General features: G+C 39.7%; 1 protein-coding gene across 3 annotated transcripts; it reads left to right on the forward strand.

Moving 5' to 3' along the window:
* The first annotated feature begins 79 nt into the window (after positions 1-79).
* mtmr10 (myotubularin related protein 10) lies at positions 80-19345 on the forward strand. 3 transcript variants are annotated; one of them, XM_030091626.1, is made up of 18 exons: positions 80-625; positions 2181-2238; positions 6802-6938; positions 7320-7392; positions 8558-8700; positions 10254-10347; positions 10430-10577; positions 11238-11325; positions 11451-11539; positions 11767-11897; positions 12009-12078; positions 12512-12582; positions 12674-12846; positions 12953-13123; positions 13552-13734; positions 13928-14351; positions 18389-18486; positions 18559-19345. In XM_030091626.1, exons 1-18 carry the CDS (start codon positions 569-571, stop codon positions 18622-18624), a joined length of 2274 nt encoding a protein of 757 aa, XP_029947486.1. In that variant the 5' UTR covers positions 80-568; the 3' UTR covers positions 18625-19345. The 3 variants fall into 3 exon arrangements, with proteins under 3 accessions (XP_029947486.1, XP_029947470.1, XP_029947478.1); XM_030091610.1 differs by lacking the exons at positions 18389-18486; positions 18559-19345 and having other exon boundaries at positions 13928-17398; XM_030091618.1 differs by lacking the exons at positions 18389-18486; positions 18559-19345 and having other exon boundaries at positions 13931-17398.
* Positions 19346-19775: the final 430 nt, after the last annotated feature.

The following is a 19775-nucleotide window of genomic DNA, read 5'->3' on the forward strand; positions in this document are numbered from 1 at the left end:
GAGAGAGAGAGAGAGAGAGAGAGAGAGAGAGAGAGAGAGAGAGAGAGAGCCCGGAAGCAGGGCGGGACCTAAGTGCTCGGTATAAACATGGCCGTTAAATCCTTTACAGCGTTGGGCTTCGCGTTTGGTTGAATTAGTTCAGAGTTTGAGGAAGTGGGCGAAGCTAACTTGATCGGTAACAGGTGTAAAAAAAAAATGTAGACAGTTAACTGACGCGTCGGTGTTGTTTCGTGGTTGTATCTTTGCGTGGTAAATACAGTTAGAAACTTCATGTGGTACTTAAAGCTATCGAGCTAACCGAGCTAACGCCGACGTGCAGACGTTAACTTCTGTCAAGTTTCTCTCCGGGAGAGCTAACCTGCTATCTGGACCGCCTGTCGACATGGAGGAGTGCCGCCGCTGGCCCTGCCCGTCTCTATGAATGTTTTACACACGGACGTCTTGGATTAACTGAGAGAAAAGCTGACCTAAACTTTCCTGAAGGCTTCTTTTGGGGTTGTTTTTTTTCCCCTTTTCCCACTCAGTAGACGGCCATTTGTGAACATCACCGTGAGGGCGGATATAAACAATGTTTCCTGTCAAACCCATGAAACCAACCTTCAAGAGTTATCTTCCTCCAGTACAGGTGTGTTTTAGTGTATTTTAATTACAAACTATGTCGTTCACATTTCATGCTCATTAAACGATATTTTCTTGACTTGGCACAACTACGAACTGACTGTACTGTTCAAATGTGTTCCTGTCAAACATGCTGTCATTTACACACTAAAACGTGAACACTTTTCACATGCCTAAAGTATTTGGTCAGGTTTATATAACACATTTCTGGGCTTGCATGGCGGAGTTTAGGAGTTGTCAAGTAAAACGGCACTTGACTGTGATAAGGGAAATTTTACACCTGCTCAGTGTCCAGAAATGAAACCCTGACATGATTAATCTGACCTTACGTAGAGTAGGAGAACTGATTTTTCCAAATATAATTTGGCTCCCCTCCCAGTGTGACTGTTGACTCCTGTTGGCCTCGTTTTGCCTGTAGGTGTGTAGACTTCCCCATGAATACAGTGAAAGGGTTTGCTTAGCGTCAGTCGTGGATCCTGTCCACATAAAACCAGTTTGTATGGGCAAGGTCAAGACTTGTAGGAAGAGATTGTAATTTCAGATTGTAGTTCTGTTCACAACACTGGTAGCAAAGATTTCCCATTTCGGCCAGAATGAGTACAATGAAATGCTATGAACAACTGTGAGCTGAACATACACCACGTCATTTCATGGTGTTTTTCTTCAGTGAGATTCATACATTTGAAAGTTCAGTGTCATGTTGAACTGACACACATCTACTGTGTGATTGTGGTATTTGTACTACATAACATGTTTTTCCTTAGAATCAGAACTAGAAATACTACTGTAAGTTGAACAAAAATTCTACTACTCCAACTCCAAAATAAATACAAAAGTGTTTTGTCATTTGTGTCTGTCAGTCTTCAGACTAATAAGAGTATTGAGAAACATGTGGTAAGAGCTCACACAGTGAAAATAAACTGAATTTCGCTAGTTAAATAAATTAAATAGCATGGATAGTTTTGTCAAAAGTTCATCGACTTTCAGGCAGCAATAAAACTCGTAGTCCTTTGAAGTGCGAACATTCAGTTTGCCTTTAGAGAGGATGGTATGTAGATAAATTATTTTTTTTAATTTAAGCTTTGTCCCAACTTTTGTGGAAACGGATTTGTAACTGTTGATTGCAGTCTGTGTTTTCAGTCCTGATGTTCAGGCTGCCTGTCTGCGGAATGTTTACTGTTGCAACAGCACATCATCAGTGGGGTAAAGCTAACCTGTCTCATGACAGTCTAATTACATGGTTTATACTTTACAATATATATATTAATTGGGTTAACTCTGAGATTAAACATAAAACTCATCTCTTTGCACCGATCTGTATTACATACAACTTCACAGGGCACCAGATCCATTGTCACTCCTGCTTAAGATTGCTTTACTAAAACACATTTGAACATATTTCAGTATTTAACATTGTTGTTTGTTGGCAATAATTAATTTTAAATACTTTTTATAAGGTCATTTGTTTACAATCAATTAACATTTTCTTAATTCCACCATTGCTATGAATCATCGACCATCAGCTTGTGTGTAACAAATATGGCATTTTATTATGTTTCCAGACTGACAAGAAAGCTGTTGAGCAACCCATTAAGAAGTTGGAGCCTAAGTTACTCCCAGGTGAGTTCATTTTCTTCGTTTTAATAATAGTTGGCACCTAACCAAAGAGTATTGTCCAAGCAAGAGCATACTGTTTGAGCAAAAGCAGGCTGGACAGTGTTGGGATAATGTTTTAGATGACCCTTGTTTCAATGACCAAGTTACACATTTTATTTTTCTAATAATATTTAAGCAGTATATCACATACTGTGTCCAGCTTCTCCTTGCAAAGTGGAAACATTGCTGAGTAGGCAAACAAGTTGTACTTTGGCAACAAAAGTCTGTTTGTCATTAACTCAAAGGTGTCTTTAGCCTGGATCATGATTCTCTCATTCAGCTCCTGGCATTCTGTTTTAATTCACCTTAATAAATAATGACAGCCGTGATTATTTAGTTAATTTACAGCTTTGATCTTATGCAATGTTGGTATTTGTGTTTCGGTTTGTAACTGAAGCATAAAACACAGTTTTCATTGTAAATTCTAACTAAACTGCTGCAGGTACTTGTGAAGGAAGAATTTTTTTTCTAACACTGGATGTGGCAGTATTTGGACAATTTCAGAAAAGTAGATAGCTCAGTTGGCCGCACCATGGAGCAGTGATTAGCGCTATTCCCTCACAGCAAGAAGGTCCTGTCCGGTACCGGCCGGGGCTCGGGGCCTTTCTGTGTGGAGTTCGCATGTTCTCCCCATGTGTGCGTGGGTTCCCTCCGGGTCTTCAGGCTTCCTTCTATAGTCCAAAAACATGCATATCAGCTTAATTGGTAACCCTAAATTAGCCTTAGGTGTGAATGTGAGCATGAATGGTTATCAGCCCTGAGACAGACTGGCGAACTGTCCAGGGTGGACCCCGCCCTCCCCCAAAGTAGCTGAGATTGGCTCCAGTGCCCGCAACCCTGAACAGGATGAAGCGGTTTTGAGGATACATGGAGATAGCTCAGTTCACATGAACGTTTTGTCATCTAGGGTGTTCCATTAAGATGTTGAACCCAGCTGTGGCCTACGAAAGCAACCTTAGTTTCATTTTGTTAGATTTTTAATGTTGCCTCAAAGTTTCTGCATTGACTGTGCATGTGCGTACCTGCTGTGTTTTTGTCTCACACATCCGGCAGTGTTTTACAAACTAGTCTAACAAGCATTTCTGCTCTGGCAAAACCTTAGCTAATTGAGGCGGTGCTGTTTTGCACACATCAATAAGATGTTGTGAAGAGCCATTAATACTCCAGTGTGCAGAATGTTTTCTTTGGACATTTTTCAGTACAAGCTTCTCGCAGTCACGAGCAAAACTGTGAAACCAAAAGTGAATTGTGGGAATACTGAAACAGACAATCTAAAACTATGTTTACATTAAAATTATAGTAAAAATGTGTTGTTTTTGCGTTTCTGTTTCAGGAAAGTTTTATATTAAAGGGGAACATTTAGAAAACTTGTACCAGGAACGCTAAAAACAATGTAGTTAGCATGTTGGGCCACTATTGGGTGCTGTTGTTTGTTTTTGTCATGAAACGACACATAAGCACAGAACAATATGCTATAGACATTAACACTGGCGAATACACAGACAGAAGTATGGACAGATAACAAAGTTGGATTGCTATTGCAGGAGACTCTAACATAGAACTACTAACTCCAAGGAGAATATCAACTGGTAGTCATGCAGCTCTCAAGCCCGCCGTTGTTGTTGTCCATCTACTCGTGCATGTACATTCAAACTGTTTACCGTATTCATGGCGTACATGTACAGATTAACTATTTTCTACCATCTGCACATAGATGGGGCCAAGCATTTCCAGAAACTGTCATTTTTGAACGTATACACAACAACAGAGCCCGAGTGGGGTTTTTTTTTTTTTTTTTTAAACCTTTTGGGAACCATCCTCAAAAAGTTTCTTTTACAGTGGCCCAAAGGCAATGTTGTCATGGAAATGGACGCCCGGAACACAATGAATGTTTTGTGTTTTCACTTGAGATCATTGTTGTGTAAACAGGACCGAAGAACGACCTCAACAGGAGGTGGTCTCAAAACGGCTGCAGTTGTTGTTGTGCAATCTGTGTGTGGTATAAAACCACTCACACTGCAGACGTCCTTGCCACAAGATTGTCCAGCCTCTACCCTGGCTGTGTCCCGTGTGGTAATTATCAAAAGACTTATCAAACTTACTCTGTGCCATTTTCTCACGCTTAAGCCTCCAGGACAAAAAGTTCACTTCCTCTCTCATGTATCCAGTTCAGTCACAGCAGGTGCCACAACAAATCTATAATCAGCATTAATCTCATCATTTGTTGGCAGTCAAAATTTTTTCACTGAGTGGTGCACCCCTTCCTCTTATGCTCTGTTAACATCCACTTTACTGGGACTCGAGCTAATAAATCCTTCAGATGGTTGGATTGTATGGTGGATCAGAGTTCAAGGCATTACTCAATAAAACCATCGTCCTTTCTTCCAGTCGTCACCAAGAGGTCTGTCATGCCATGAGTCGACAACTTCAACATGCACTGAAGATATTTAAAAATGAATTTTGGGAGATTATATCAATCTCTGGAATTGTAGACTATTTATGAATTGCCATGAACATGTGCAGATGATAATTCAATAAATGTTAATGTGAGTATTTTATCTTAGATTGCAAATAAAGAAAAAAGCTTTAATTTGGCGTTTTTGGTCTTTCTCATTCTGAGTGCACCTTCACATGAGAACATTGATGTCTTAGTCATTCACAACTATTTATAGCAAAGCACCCTGTGCAGCACAGCTCTTGTTCATCATCTGTGGAGAATGTCTTCTTAATAATGATAATAATAATAACACAGTTTTAATGATGGCAGTGTTTGTGTTGTCCAAGAACTGAATGAAGGAAAAGCATTACCCCCTTTATAGGAATTTAAACCCCACAGGAAGTGTATGCATATTAAAAAAACACACAAAAAAATCAGTCTGAATCTCACCATGTCATTTGGATGTGCAAAAACCTAATTCATTTTGTAAAGCCGATCAAAATTTGCATTTTTAAAGCCAGAAATGGTGAAACAACAAGATTTCTCACTGTATTTCTGTGAAACCTCTGCTGCGTGAGAAACGTCTATGGTTTGCTACTTGTGGCAAGGTCATTTAAATATGGCTCGCTACTTGCATCAGATACATGTTTGAAAGCCGAACTGTTACAAATTGCACAAGACGGGGTGAAAACGAGAAGTTCCGAATACGGTAATTTCCCTCAAACAGTTCATCTCTGTAATATTTCTGGTTGTTTCTCACTTCTACTTGTCCTTGCAGTAGCATGGCAAGGCAGACCAATAGCAAAAACTGTGAAGCTGATCTTTTTACTGTTTTAAGTTTTCTTGGAGTTCCCCTTTGGAAATGCATATTTCCAAATTACTGGACTGAATTATGTATTTTCCCAAATTAATGGATCATGACATTTTTATCATGTCTATGTTTATTAGAGTTTTGATTGTTGCACTTTTCTCATCTTGACTTCAGAGCAAAACAGATTAAGCAGGTTTCATGATCAGCTTCCTTTTTTTTTCCTTTTTTTTTTTTCCACTTCAGTCTTGGGTCGGTTCGTCTAAACGGAGCTTTGAAGTAACTGTCTGCAGGCCTCCACCCAGTAGCTCTGCTTCACATCTTTAAAAAATTTGTGGTGCTACTTTTTATAGCTGGAATCTTTTCTACGCCTTCATCGCTTTGTGATTGTCTGATGGAGCTAGGGTCAGCGTGCTTATAAAAGATGATGTGTAGATATATATATATATAAAATACAGCCTTGTTCACCTAAAGCTCAAGTAAACACCATGATGTAGGTTTCGCATGGCAGTAGTTTTGGGTTTCTAGATTTCTTCAGCCTTCAGTTTTGAAGCTTATCCCTTCACAAAATTGCAAGAATCATGTGTGCTAAAACATCCCATTATGATAAATTTACAGTGTCTGATATGCTTTGACAGATCGAATAACATTTTGTTGCTTGCTTCTTGGCCTCAAGTGTTTTAAATGTGGCCAATACTCATCATGTAACCAGACAACTATTTCAACTATTTATGAAACCGATACACATGTACATGGGCCCTTAATCTTCCTTAATCTTTGAAATGTGAACCATTTGATGAAGTGTTACAATTTGCTTGGAACAGCTCTTTGACACTGGTGCTTCTTCTTCCTCTTAATGTGTGAAGCTCAAGTGAAGAGGAAGATGGCAAACAGAAAAGGAATTGATAACTAGAAAGTTCCACAGTTTCTTTATATTTGGGTAATCTGTGTTGATGGGCATACAGATATGTTATTGCACAATTATTTATGTCTATTAATCTTGAAGCGCCATTTTTATTGTCTGAAAACACTGGGATAATCTTTAAGTATTGTGCTTTATTAATCAGTGTTGACACTGAAAATCTAAATTAGAAAAACAAAGTTTATTAACAAAGATATATCCAAAATTTTGGGGAAAGATTGAACAAATTTTCACTTTCAAGATTGCTGCAGTGTGGAATTTCCCTTTATTTATTCACTTTCAAAATATCCCTATGCACTTCCTGAAACAGTAGCAGTTGGTTTTCCGCTCGGGTTTACTTTTCCATTTGTTTTTCACCAGGAGAGATAGTGGTCAACGAGGTCAACTTTGTGAAGAAATGCATCAGCACTGAAAACAGCCAGGATGACCTGTGGGGGAAGTTGATATGCACCAACTTTAAGGTCTCTTTCATCCCACAAGATGCCTCATCAAAGCAGGTATTTCCGAAGATTAAAAAAAAAAATGAATCAAATTTTATCCCTAACGAGCCTGGAATCAGAGAACTGCTCTCTTAGCTTTACAGGAGCCATCGGCATCACACTGAAAAAGACTACATCCTTATGTGTACGTTTGGTACATCTGGCAAGGAGGAAGGAAAACTTGTGTTCTTTCCTGCACTGCATTGTTTGTAATAGTGCACAGATCCCATTTCACCTTTTTGTGGCTGATGGTTGACACGATGGCAAAATGGTGCTCCTTCACTGCTTGTTTATACACTCTACACAGCGACCAGTGATTCTCTTGTTTTCAGTGACTATTGAGAACAATTGCATGTTTTTAAACTGTCGAACGGTTCTCCAATGCTTGGTTCATTACAGAAAACCCAGCTGTCCCACCTGCTGCTTGGAGAGCATGACATCCCTTTAACCTGTCTGGAGCAAGTATTAACAGGTACAGTTTGAGCTTTTTTGTAAGTAAGCGTTTTTTTAATTATTTTTGATAGCTGTTTGCCCCATTTCTTTCTGTCTTGATGCTCATCCAGCTACTGACTTCCATATCTTACAAAGGTAATCTACAGTTGGGCCCAGTTGACTCCTCATTAATCTTTGACAGCTGGTCTGACTGGTGTCGTCTGTTGTTTCTCCCAGTCTGGTATCTGATAGCAAGTTATGTCACAGCGAGGACAGGATTTAGTGGCAGCACGGCCTGGCTTTGGATTAGCTTTGCTTATCTCTCATTGCTGTCGATCGCTGACAGCACAAGGGCTCTAGCCCAGGGCAAGGTTTGTTATGTTACAGTGGTGAAGTATGAGGCTGTGCTTTTGACCTGTTTGAGCTTGACGACTAAATGTCGTGGAATCTGCGTCATATTTATGAAGGTATCGTCAGATTAGATTTCTGGGTTAGGTGTCAGTTGACCCAAATATCTGAATAGTTTTGTCTTTTGAAGATGTGAAGAGATTGATTAGCACGAGACAGAGCAGAAACTTGTTTTTAAATCTCAATTCTGCTAAAATCCAACTACAGATAATATAAACAGTGTTTATTGCCTTAACCGTCTATGTTTGGAGGTGATTCTTTGGAAATAGCTTGTGGCATGGCATGTACAGTGTGTCAATGAGTTAACATACCAGGTCTTACAGAGCGGTGTCAGGAGGTTGTTTGCCACCAAGTGTTGCTAAAGACATGGAGTTTGTGCAAGTTTGCTCTTCTTGTTTGGCAAGTCTCACTGGCAGATGTTGTCCTTCGATGAATAATAGACGCTGTTGTTGTCGACTCAAATAGATATTGGTCTGTTTGCCTCTCTGGGATGTGTGTCCTTTGGGCAGCTGCATGAGAAATGCAGAAACACAGAGGAGATAGAATGACAGTGAGCAGAAGTCACCATATAACCAAGGCTGTTGGGGCATCCCCGGTTCACTGCACCGTCCTCATGACTGGCTGTTGTTGTTAGCTGGAATCTTTGGCCAGCAGCATGTTTTTCAGTTTAATATTTAAAAAAAAAAGCCGTTGGCATTGACTCCTTCTGTGTTTGAACTTTATTACCTGCTCAATGTCATGTCTTTTTTATTTATTTATTTATTTTGTATTTTTTTCTTTGTTTTTGTTCCTTTCAGTGAATGATACCAAGGGGAAGAAAAAAGTATTGGGCTCAAACCAGAAGCTGAAGTTCAACCCCACTGAGCTCCTTCTGTACTGCAAAGACCTGCGCGTCATTCGGTTCTGCTTTGTTGAGGCTGGGCCTGAAAGTGCCAAAAAGGTAAGAGAAGCAGAAAACGGAAAGTTGTTGAGACATTACTGACCAAGAATGAGCCTCAGAATTGAACGAAGGATTGTGGGTGGAAAAATGAACACACTAAAGTTGATGAAGTCTTTCTTTTTTGTGTGTAGCACATTCAGGTAATTTTGATAGGTTATTATCTGGAACTATTTGACCTCCTCGCTCCACCTTATGAAAACAATGAATCTGTCTTTTAATTTTTAATTATCTTAAACTTTATGTATAATAACTCTCGTTCTTGCATTGATGACGACTAAGGAATTCCTCAGAATTGACCATTCATGTTTCTCAGTTTTCCCTTCTCACTTCACTGCATGCTGCTGCTGACCAAACTTTTCCTTTCCTGTATGAGAGTGTGTGTGTGCGTGTGCTCTCGCCACTTCCTCAACAACAAGGATGTTCATATCTCACCAGCGTTCAAGTGCTGTCCTGTCACTGTTGCTCTGAATGGAAATGAGTAACTACTCCATGTCACTGTTGCTGAACAATGAAGAAACTGTCCGAACAATGCTCGCTCAACATAAAGGAAATAGAAATTAGATCTTGTTTGTAAGAGCAAGCTGGCAGTGTGACTGACTCATCTCCTGCACACACAGCGGACGAACAACAAGGTGTTTTACTCTTGATACTGCAGCGGCCAGTAAAGTCCGCTGTGAGGAAATAATGATACACATTGGGGTTTTTTTCCCAATTATAATAGAAGGTCAACCAGTGATATGAGAATTTCTTCAACATTGTCATGCTGCATTAGACATAACGACTGCATGAGTCACAATGGACTAACTTGCACGTATGATCTCCTCTCGTCATCTGAGAACAAGCTTGATGGGGTCTGCAGCTTTTTATTACACACCTATGCTACATTCTCTGAACACTACTGTATAAAACAAGACTTTCTCTGTAGGTGTATTTGTGTGTGGAATGTAGGCATTAACACTTGATTTTGTGTACTCCATTTAAAACAACATGAAAGGTCAATTATATATGCCAGACTAAAATAAAGTGTGTCTGCCCTCTGTCACTCCGTTTAAACCTATTTATGAACACCATGGATGTAATTACAGTGTGAACCTAGAAAAGAGCTCAGGTCTTTTTTTCCCCTCTTCGACATATGGATTTATGCCAGCCTGTAATAGCCTATTTTACCATGGGAAATTACAGAGTGGGGAGCAACTTTGTCTCCACACACACACACACACACACACACACACACACACACACACACACACACACACACACACACACACACACACACTTCTCAGTGTCCTATGTTTTTCACAGCTTTCCTACTGAATGGCTCGCTTTGTGTGAATCAAGTGGAGTCACAGAGAGATTCAGGCTTGTAAACCCAGAGTTTTACTCTGCCAACGTTTTCTTCTGTGCTTCTGCTGTATCATTAAAGGACATTTATTTTAGCAGTATGGTGAACTCACGTTGGCAATGAAACTGTCTCTCTGCTCTGACGACGTAGTTAGTCTACCATTATGTGCGCCCTGTACATCTAATTATTGCTCTCTCCTGTCTTTGTTCAGGTTTGCCTTGCTATTGCCCATTATTCACATCCAGCAGACCTACAGCTGCTTTTTGGCTTCGAGTATCAGGGACGGCGATATCATGAATCTAAAGGTACAGTACTTTACAATGTGGGCCAGTTGTGTTTATCTAGAAATGCTTTATTTGTCTGTAAATATAATTTCCACTTTTCCAGGGGAGCAAGTTAATGGTTCCACCACAAGAGGAGGGTTGCACACCCCACTTTTTGATCGCCCATCTGACTGGGATCGGGAGATCAAAAGAACAGGTGCTTCAGAATGGAGGGTGTGCTCCATCAATGAGAATTACGTCATCTCACCAAGGTTTGCAGCTCTTGTTTCTTTGTTGTGGCAAAAACATGCACGTACCTCCTAAGGACAGCCTCAGTTGAGAAGTTGAACAAAAAACGAAAGCACAAAGATGTAATAACGTTGTGTATTGTGTGCCCTGTTCTTTAATGATGTCCTCATTGGAGGGGAGCTCGGTCACATGTGTGTTTGTTTTGGTCAATACTACTCATGTGAGTTCAGTGACCTGATGGCTGGTCAAAGTGAGCATTGTCATTTAAAGAAATGCTTTATAGTACCTCACGTAAACTGCACTCATTGTCTAACATGGCCTACTCAAGTGCTGACAGTCTTTACCGTAGTGTTTTTTTTCTCTTCAATCATTGACACAAATATCAGTGAAAAATACTTTGACATATTTAAGACAGCAGATGATTCAAATTACTTATTAAGAAAATCTCAATGTCATGTTATTCAATGCATTAAATAACAGATTTCAGATGGTAAAGGTAGGCGGAGGGAAATGATGCGGTGTATTGATAATAAAGTCTTATAGTTAATTTTCAACTTTATGGATTGAGCTCTGACTGTAACACTGGACCTCACATGAAAATTTACCCTTGTTTTGTTCTGCTTTCATTCATCTCTTGTTTGATTCATGCATGACTCCAGCCTTTTCCTTGATTTCCTTTTTAGTCTTCCAGAGTACATTGTGGTGCCAGTTTCCCTCGCAGATCAAGATCTGAAGCAGTACTCTGCGTTCTTCACCGACAATCGCATCCCTGTGAGTGGCTCATCTTATTTAGGTGGTTTGAGATCCACCATTGAAATAATCTCACATCGGTGATTAGAACAACTCCCGAGCTCTCCTATGGTCCATGTTTCATTTATAAATGCTTTTCATCTTAGCTGTGGTGCTGGAATCATCCCAATGGGAGTGCTCTTGTCCGCATGGCCAGCATCACAGATCCACTGCAGCAGAGGAAGATGGATGGAAGGTACGGCCTGTATGCATGTCTGATTCAGTCACTGGTCTGGTTTGTTCAATGCTGAAGTTCAGCAGGATCAGTCAGTTGCAGTTGATGGATAGAAAATTCTGCCATCATTTTTGATGCACCATCACGTCGCTTTGGACAAAAGTGTCTGCTAAATGAAAAATTGTAGATTTTTTTTTTTCAATAAGGAAGTGAACTATTTAATTTGTTTCTGTTCTCTGTTGTTTTAGGATTTTTACTGGCATCAAAAAAAGCCACCCACAGCAGAGCGAAGTTTTCCAGATAGATCTGGACAAGTGTCTGCCAAATATCCAGGAAATCCAGAGTGCCTTTGTGAAAATCAGGCAGATCTGTGTGCTTGGTAAGCTCTTTTACAACTTCTGACAGCACTGTCCATAGCTACTGCAGACACGTAGTATACTGAGTCTGGGCAGTTTATCTGTTCAAGTTATTGATGGTTGTTCGTGTACAGACCCTTTTGAAGAATCTGAGGAGAGGTGGCTTTCAACGATTGAAAACTCACGATGGCTGGAGTACGTCAGGTATGGAAATAAGGGTACACAGAACATTAGAATTGTTATCTGCATGCAGTTTTTATTTTTAATTAACATTTTCTGATCACATGACTGTGCTACTTTTTCCCCAATGGTTGTGAGTTGACCTTAATGGAATGGTGACTAATAGATACATATTGCTTTTGTAAAATGACATTTTATGTATGCAAAGCTTGAGCTGAAAGAGCAGTTTGTGCACGTAGAATGTCACCTGATTGACCCAGAGTCATTCAGTCTGAGTATCTTTAAGTCTGTTTTATAACTGTTTTATGTGTGTCTGCTGACCTGTAGCTGTCTAACATGAAACTGACTTTTTGAAATTTTTATCCTCACGAAATAATGACTCAGACAATCAACAAAAATCTTGTACAACTTTTAAAGTCGGTTGACATATATGCTTTTATTTTTGTAATCTTCATAGGGCCTTTTTAAGAAACTCAGCTGAGATAGTCTTTCACATGGATGGAAGGAATGTATCTGTTGTTCTCCAAGGTAAATTGTCTCTTCTGAAGTTTATACTGACCTGGAAGATTCTTCTCTCTGAATATGCTCGTTGAACTTTGATGGTCTTTCGCTTGCACAGAGGAAGAAGACAGAGACCTGAGCTGCGTGGTGTCCTCACTGGTGCAGCTCATGCTGGACCCTCACTATCGCAGCCTGATTGGATTTCAGAGCCTCGTGCAGAAGGAGTGGGTGATGGCTGGCCATCGCTTCTTGGACAGATGCAACCACTTAAAAAAGAATGACAATAAGGAGGTGAATGTCTTTAGAAAGGTCTGGACAAAGCCCAGCATTACATTTTCCTGAGACACTCATGTTCATGTCTTTTTTCCTTTTTTTTTTTTTTTTTGTTCTGTATTAGTCTCCACTGTTCATGCTGTTCCTGGACTGTGTGTGGCAGATGATGAACCAGTACCCAGCAGCATTTGAGTTCACAGAGACCTATCTGACAGTGCTCAGCGATAGCATGTGGATCCCACTCTTCAGTACTTTTCTGTTTAGTTCTCCCAAACAGCGGACTCAGTACTTAACGGTGAGGAACAGATTGAAAAGACCTGTGTATTTCTTCATTTGCTCAGCAGACTCTAACAACTTCTCTCCACAGTTTGTAGTTTTGCTTCACATACAGCTAAAATCAGATATTAAAGAACGCATGTCAGTAGAAACAGCCTATGATGGTGTGTGACAAAGCAGAATTAGTTGGTATCACATCATATCAGACTGAGTCATTTCCTTCTTGTATGCGAGATAATTTACAGGAAAGAAAGTTGCAGGAAAACATGTAACTTGTCATCAAGAATGCATCCATTAACTTGGAAAATAGAAAATTTATTTTCTGCATGCATCGTCTTCAGTTTCCAGTTTCAGCTTGTTCTTTTTTTTTTTTTTTTTTTTTTTTTTTACCCATAAAAATGTCTTTAGGTGAAGATTCAGTATAACTCCCATCTTAATTCTCTGCAGGACTTTGCCAAGAGTAAAGCCATTCCTCAAGGAGAGGACCAGTCTGTGTATTTCCCTCCTGTGTGGGAATGGTCACAGCAGTTCTCCCACAAAGATCAAACCCTCTTCAACAACCCCATGTATGTGGGTAAAGGAGCTGCCTGTGTCCAGAACGGGGAAGTGAAATCTTTCACCCGCACAAAGGTTTGTGAGGAACTGAGTTACTGGCTGCGTTGTCACGTTACAGGAGTGTTTTTTTGTGTGAATGTGAAATGTTTTTCATGTTACAAACTGCAGTGTAAATACAGAATAGACTGCTCTGAGCCTGCCGCTGCTTCCTGGCCCACAGGCCGTTAACGTCGTGGTAAAACGATCCAACCTTGTGTGCTTTCTTCAGCAGAAAACCTACAGCTCCAATGCACGAGGCGCACTCCCGTCTGTGCGTAACGGGTTGAAGGGGATCGAGGATACACTGACCCGGCGCGGCTCCATCATGTCAGAGCTGAGGAGCGAGTTCTCCCCGGTGAAAGAGGAGAGTCCGACCGAGCGTTACCTCCGGGACTGGTTCTCTCAACCGGCTGACCAGCAGGGCGTCCTCATCCCGCTGCTCCTGCCCTCACACGTGGCGCTCTGGAAGCTCTTCTTCCTGCGCTGGGTCCCTGAAGCATGCATTTCCAAAGGGGGCTCCATCACCTCCTACCACAAGCTCTCCCAGCTGGTCGACGAGATCGAGTTCCTGAAGAGCCAGCTCCGGCAGTACACGGGACCCAGTCCCGGCAGCACGCCGCTCCCGAGCCCCAGGGGGCCCCCTTCAGGCCAGGGTAGGATGTATTTCAAGGCCAGTTCTCCGGACGACCCCCCAACACCTCCAGACTTCCTCACCTCCTCCTTTCCTTTCACCCCGGTGGGAAACCTGTGCCGCCGCAGTGTCTATGGGACTCCCATTAGCAAGTTTCTGAACGGGGCGAGGATCTGGCTCTCGACAGAGACTCTTGCTAACGACACTATCTGAAGACGCGGGGCTTCGGGACTCACCTCTCTAAGCCTAATGCAGATTTTTGTAACGACTAATCATCTTATTTTCTATTACCTCTTTCTCGAATACAAAAGTAGAAACTGAGAAATAGACAAATGCCATTTTGGACTTGTGATTTTAAATTATTTATAAGCTAGAATTTGCACCGTTGATGCTGCATCTAAATCTGATGTTATTTCTAAATTGAAGTGTTGTTTGTAGCACTGAACCATTATCGTGTCTTACAGTGGAGGAAGTCAGAGTTTCATCAAACCATCACTGTGAGGTCCTGGATGACTGTGAAAAATCATATTTTTAATTTACAATAGATGTTTTTCTTGTCTGCTATGTTTCAGGCCTCTGGAGGTTTACCTCTCACTAGTGCTTTTTGAGATACTAATACTGAAATAAGGTGAAACATCTTTTCCAACATACGCCTGTGATTGTTTCAAAAAGCAATAATCAAAAATTGTTTGACCATATGACGGTGGTTTCAGGTGACTATTACTTCTGATTGGTCAGTAAGCTCTCCCTGCTAAAATCGGATGAGATTCACAATTTGGAAATACACATTTTTTTGCAGCATCAATCATGCATTTCACCTATCACTGTTTTATAAGTACTTAATTTGTTTGTGCCTTCCAGGAAATTCTTTTGAAGATTTATTGTTGGTATTTTAAATTATATTTCAGAAAGAGGAACAGAAAATAACTCTTTATAACAAAGTAGTCCACCTTGTGGTTAAGACAAAAAGGGTCTGACCGGGTTGAATGTAATGGGGTGTTTTGTTTTTCCCTTTTTTTCTTTTTTTTTTTTTGCACAAACCTACTGCTGTTTTCTACAAGTACCCATATTCTGTTAGTCGTTTTGGTGGCAAATGGTGTGATTTCAGGGTCTAACGTTGTCGATTAATGCTTTTAAAACATTAAGGGCCGATGTTTTTAGTGTCATCATGCAGGGGGATACTGAGGGCAGGAGGAGCTGCAAGAATTCAAACTGTGGTAGATATTGTCTTTTTTTTTTTTTCCTCACTGGGGTTTTTATTGATCTTTTTGGGGTCCTTCTGGTAAGGCACCGATGAGAAACAATGAGATTGGCAGCCGAATGGATAAACAATTGAAAGTAAAGGAACAGACAAATCCAGTCTCAAACCAGTCTCAAGTTTAGTAGATAGTGATCAATTTGATTGAAGCTCTGAAGGTTGTGATTCATTGAGAATGGCGCATTTTTGGGACCGAATGTGGAGAAACTTCAGCAATAATAAACCATCTGGTGCCAAAGTGTCATGAACGCACAGCTCATGTAGCGATTTCATCCTGAAGTGATTTGGAGGGAAAGCAATGATTGTGTACACTGTATAACATACTGTGTTAATTTCTCTTGATTTCTGCTATGCATAGGTAAACAAATTAATGAAAGAGCAATAACTAGTGTTAACTGTACTTTCAGCTAAGTTATTAGTAGTGATGTTTATTTGCTGTCAGATGTAAAAAGGAATTTTCTTGGGAGGTTTTAAATTATGTCCATCCTTCAGTTGTCATTTGGGGAAGTTAGCTTCCAGCTAAGCTCGGGACTGGAACGAGATCTGTCTGTTTTGTTTTGTTTTTTTCTAAAACATAAACTGATAAATTCACTAATTAGTATCTGAGTGTTTTAAAATAACAGAGCATTTATTGTACCCGTCTTTGTAATTCTGCATCATGCAACCACTGGACAGACTTCATACCTGTCCCGATACCGCAGAGGTGCATTGATCTTTTAAAGTCTGATTGATCCATTTCTAATCTTGTATGGTGAACTTCTTTAGCAATAAGTAGTTAGGAGTTTTGCCTCGGATGTGTTCACACTCGTCAGGTTTGGCCTGTATGAAACAAACCCTGGTTGGTGTGGTTCATTTGTGGAAGTGTGACTGAGGCTGTGTGAGAACCAGATCCGTTCAGGTTTAATCCTGAACGCTGCTCACGCCAAACACAGGACAGACATCTTAAAGCTTTTGTCTACTTCCTAGTTGGTGACAATCTCTCAGCAATAACAAAACATGGATTTGTGTTGCACACAGCATGTTTGTGGAGGATAAATTGCAGACGATATGTCATCCTGTGTCTTTTTGGTTCCATCTTGGAATTGCGAAGCGAACCAGGTGCAAAAAACTTTTTTATTTCAGCTTTGGTCTGAAGCAAGACCTGAACAAGTGTGAACACAGCAGTGGTAATGTGTATAATGTGAGTGCAAACCTGCTCTCCCAAATGCTATTAATTGCACATTTTACTCCATATAGGATAGGCTCTTCTGAGGCAAATGTTGAATATAATTTTTGGCAAATATTTTAAATACTGTATATGCTTGAAATCTTTCTATTCATATTTTTTGATTGATGGTACTAAACTTTAATCCTTGATTTAGTCCTTATATTTTATGGAGATATATTTATATGCTGTGTTTTTTCCACTAATTGGGGATGTTGCTCTCTGCTGTGATTGTATGATGGCTGTGCTCCTGCTGGGGCGAAGTTTGATATTGATCAACAGTAGATGTATTTATTCTATTTTGCAGATGTTCTCTAAGAGGGATCCAGTTGCTACTGTGTGTCCTCTGTGCCTTTTTTTGGGAAGACTGACCATTTTTGTAGCTATATTTTATAACTACATTTCAAGAAATGTTGAGATGCTGAGTGAAATGTAAATAAAAAAAACTGCAATGAATATGTGAATATTTCAAAGCCTGGATTTCATGGAGCGCAATAGCATTTTGGAATTAGATTTTACAGTTTTTGTGATTGCAGTGCCTTCAGTGTGTTTTGTTAGTTCTAAGCAGTTATATGGTTTGACTGTAGATTAAAAATCAACACCTTGAGATGTTTCTTTTTCCCCCACTACATTTAATGTTATAAATTTTATCAAGTTAAATTTCAAACATAAAGAAAAACAGCCTTCAGAAATCCCCCTGCTGCAGTTTCTCTTCAGAATAATGTATTCTGTCACATTTCAGAGGATTTCTGCAGCTTCGGGAGAAATGTTTTAACATACTCACCCTAACATTGCTTGAACATTAATGCTGTTTCACTAACAATAAGGTGCCTTGCTGCCACTGCTGCATCACTGATCTCCCTCTTGTATTGTTGCCTTTGTGAAATGGTGCGATCCCCAGTGGACAAATTGTGAATAGCAGTTTATTTATTGTAGTTAATGTCTTCTTTAACATTTTCACCTGCAAAGTCATCCTACAGGCTGGATTTAGCCTTCTTGCAATTATGGTCTTGTTCCGTGAGCCACGTGTAAACTTCAAAACCTTTAAAATTACATGGACTTTACTGTGAACGGCTTCAGTCTCAATTCTCACACTAGAAGATTCACTCTGAGTCAGCTTACATAGAACACTCAAGGAATTTTAAATCAGTCTTTTGGTGCATCAGTTCAGTTAAAAAAAGCCAACTGTGAGTGTGTTTTCAGCTTTCCCAGTTTGAACAATTGTAATTTTCCCATTTTAAAGTAAATATGGAATTTAAAATGAAGGCAGAATTTTAAGCATTCATCATCAATCCTAATTCATAATATACAGTTTTTGTTAATAAATACCCAAGAAACATACTTTCTGTAAATCTTGGGATTCACTGTTCTCTAAATGTACTGAGTGCTGCAATGATGCTTTTCTTTATTTGCCGTCACTGTTGTTTCTAACAGACAAAAATACAAGTTTTCTTTAATAACATATCAAGTCACGAAGAGCACAGTGAACAAATACTGTTTTTGTAGTAGAGAGTAAATGAAATCAGAGAAACATAGGAGAGTAAATCAGATATTGATAAAATGTTCCAGGTTCTACTTTGCTGAATGATGTTTACAGTGCTCTTGCAGACATTGGAAGCTAAACAGAGAGTGGCTCAGAAGAGCTCATTTCGTGAACAGATAAATGAGAAGCAGCAGGCGCCTCCAGAACCAAAGGTAAGAGGGACTCACACATTTCTGCACAGATGCATATCCTCTGAAAATAATTTCTGACATGCCTGTTTTCAGGATTTCGTTCACAAAGATGAGCTTGGGGACAGTGATGAAGAATTGGGACTAACTTTCAGGCTTTGAGGAACATTTGACAGCAATGATGAAGCTTTTCTACCTTTTCTCCTCCTGTGGACCACTGGACTAGAGTTTGAGGTCACAGAGCTTGGTTTTAAAAACATGTATAACAACTCACAACAGTATGTATTCACACAAGCTTCAATTGTTAAATTCATTTGAGTGCCAGGAGTCAACTGTGTTGATTACCTTGATCTTTTTTTTTTTAAATTGCCTTTTTTTATAATGTTCTGTGATCTTCTTGAAAGCATTCAAAGAGTAAAAGTTGTGGGAAATCACATAAAAAATCCTTTGACTCCCTTGTTTGTGCCTTTGAAACAGTTCTTAATGTAAATGGCTGTTAAATAAAACTAATCACGCTTTCCTATGCCATGGTTTCCCTGTGTTCTCAGAGTCAAACGCAAACAAGGTGAAGATGGTTTTTAGCTGCTGCTCCTCACCTGCTGATTAATATCTAAATACCTGGGAACTTCTGACACACTCACTCATTCATTTCTGCTCAGGCTTTGCATTAAACAATGGGTTGTACTTATTTAATTATCTCTATTTTAATAAAGCTATTTCTTTATTACTTGTGTATTTCTCATTTGCTTTGTTTTAATATATTTCCTTTATTTCATTGTGAAGCCCGAAGTATTGTCACGGGTCTGAATGTTGCTGTAGAAATACACCTGACAAACTATTTATGGAATAAATGAATGAATAAATGAATAAATGTACTCCATCATCTTTCTAATGATAATATGTTGCTTCATTTGTCAGTTGTGATATTGCAGCTCACCACAGCAAATGGTAATGCGGTGTCCAACCGTGGTCCTAGCAGGCCTCAGTACTGCATATTTTAGATGTTTCTCTCCTTCAACACACATGAATCTGACAATTATGTCACCACCAACCTCCTGGGAAAGATGTGTAAACCCAGACCTACATACTTATGAGTGCACATAGAAATCCACCTTTTTTGGGGGGGTATTGACTTTCATTGTCTTCATAGAGTTCCTCCTTTAGCGCATATTTAGTTTATCGTGTCTGAAAAGGTGAACAAGGATGTTAAACTCATTTAATCACACTCCTTCTCCAGTGTGTAATAATCACATTTTATAATCATGGGAAAAAAAAAATTTAAATTCAGTCTTTTTTCAACTACATAATCACAA

Source organism: Salarias fasciatus, chromosome 1 (assembly GCF_902148845.1).
Source record: "Salarias fasciatus chromosome 1, fSalaFa1.1, whole genome shotgun sequence".
Classification (NCBI taxonomy): Eukaryota; Metazoa; Chordata; class Actinopteri; order Blenniiformes; family Blenniidae; genus Salarias; species Salarias fasciatus.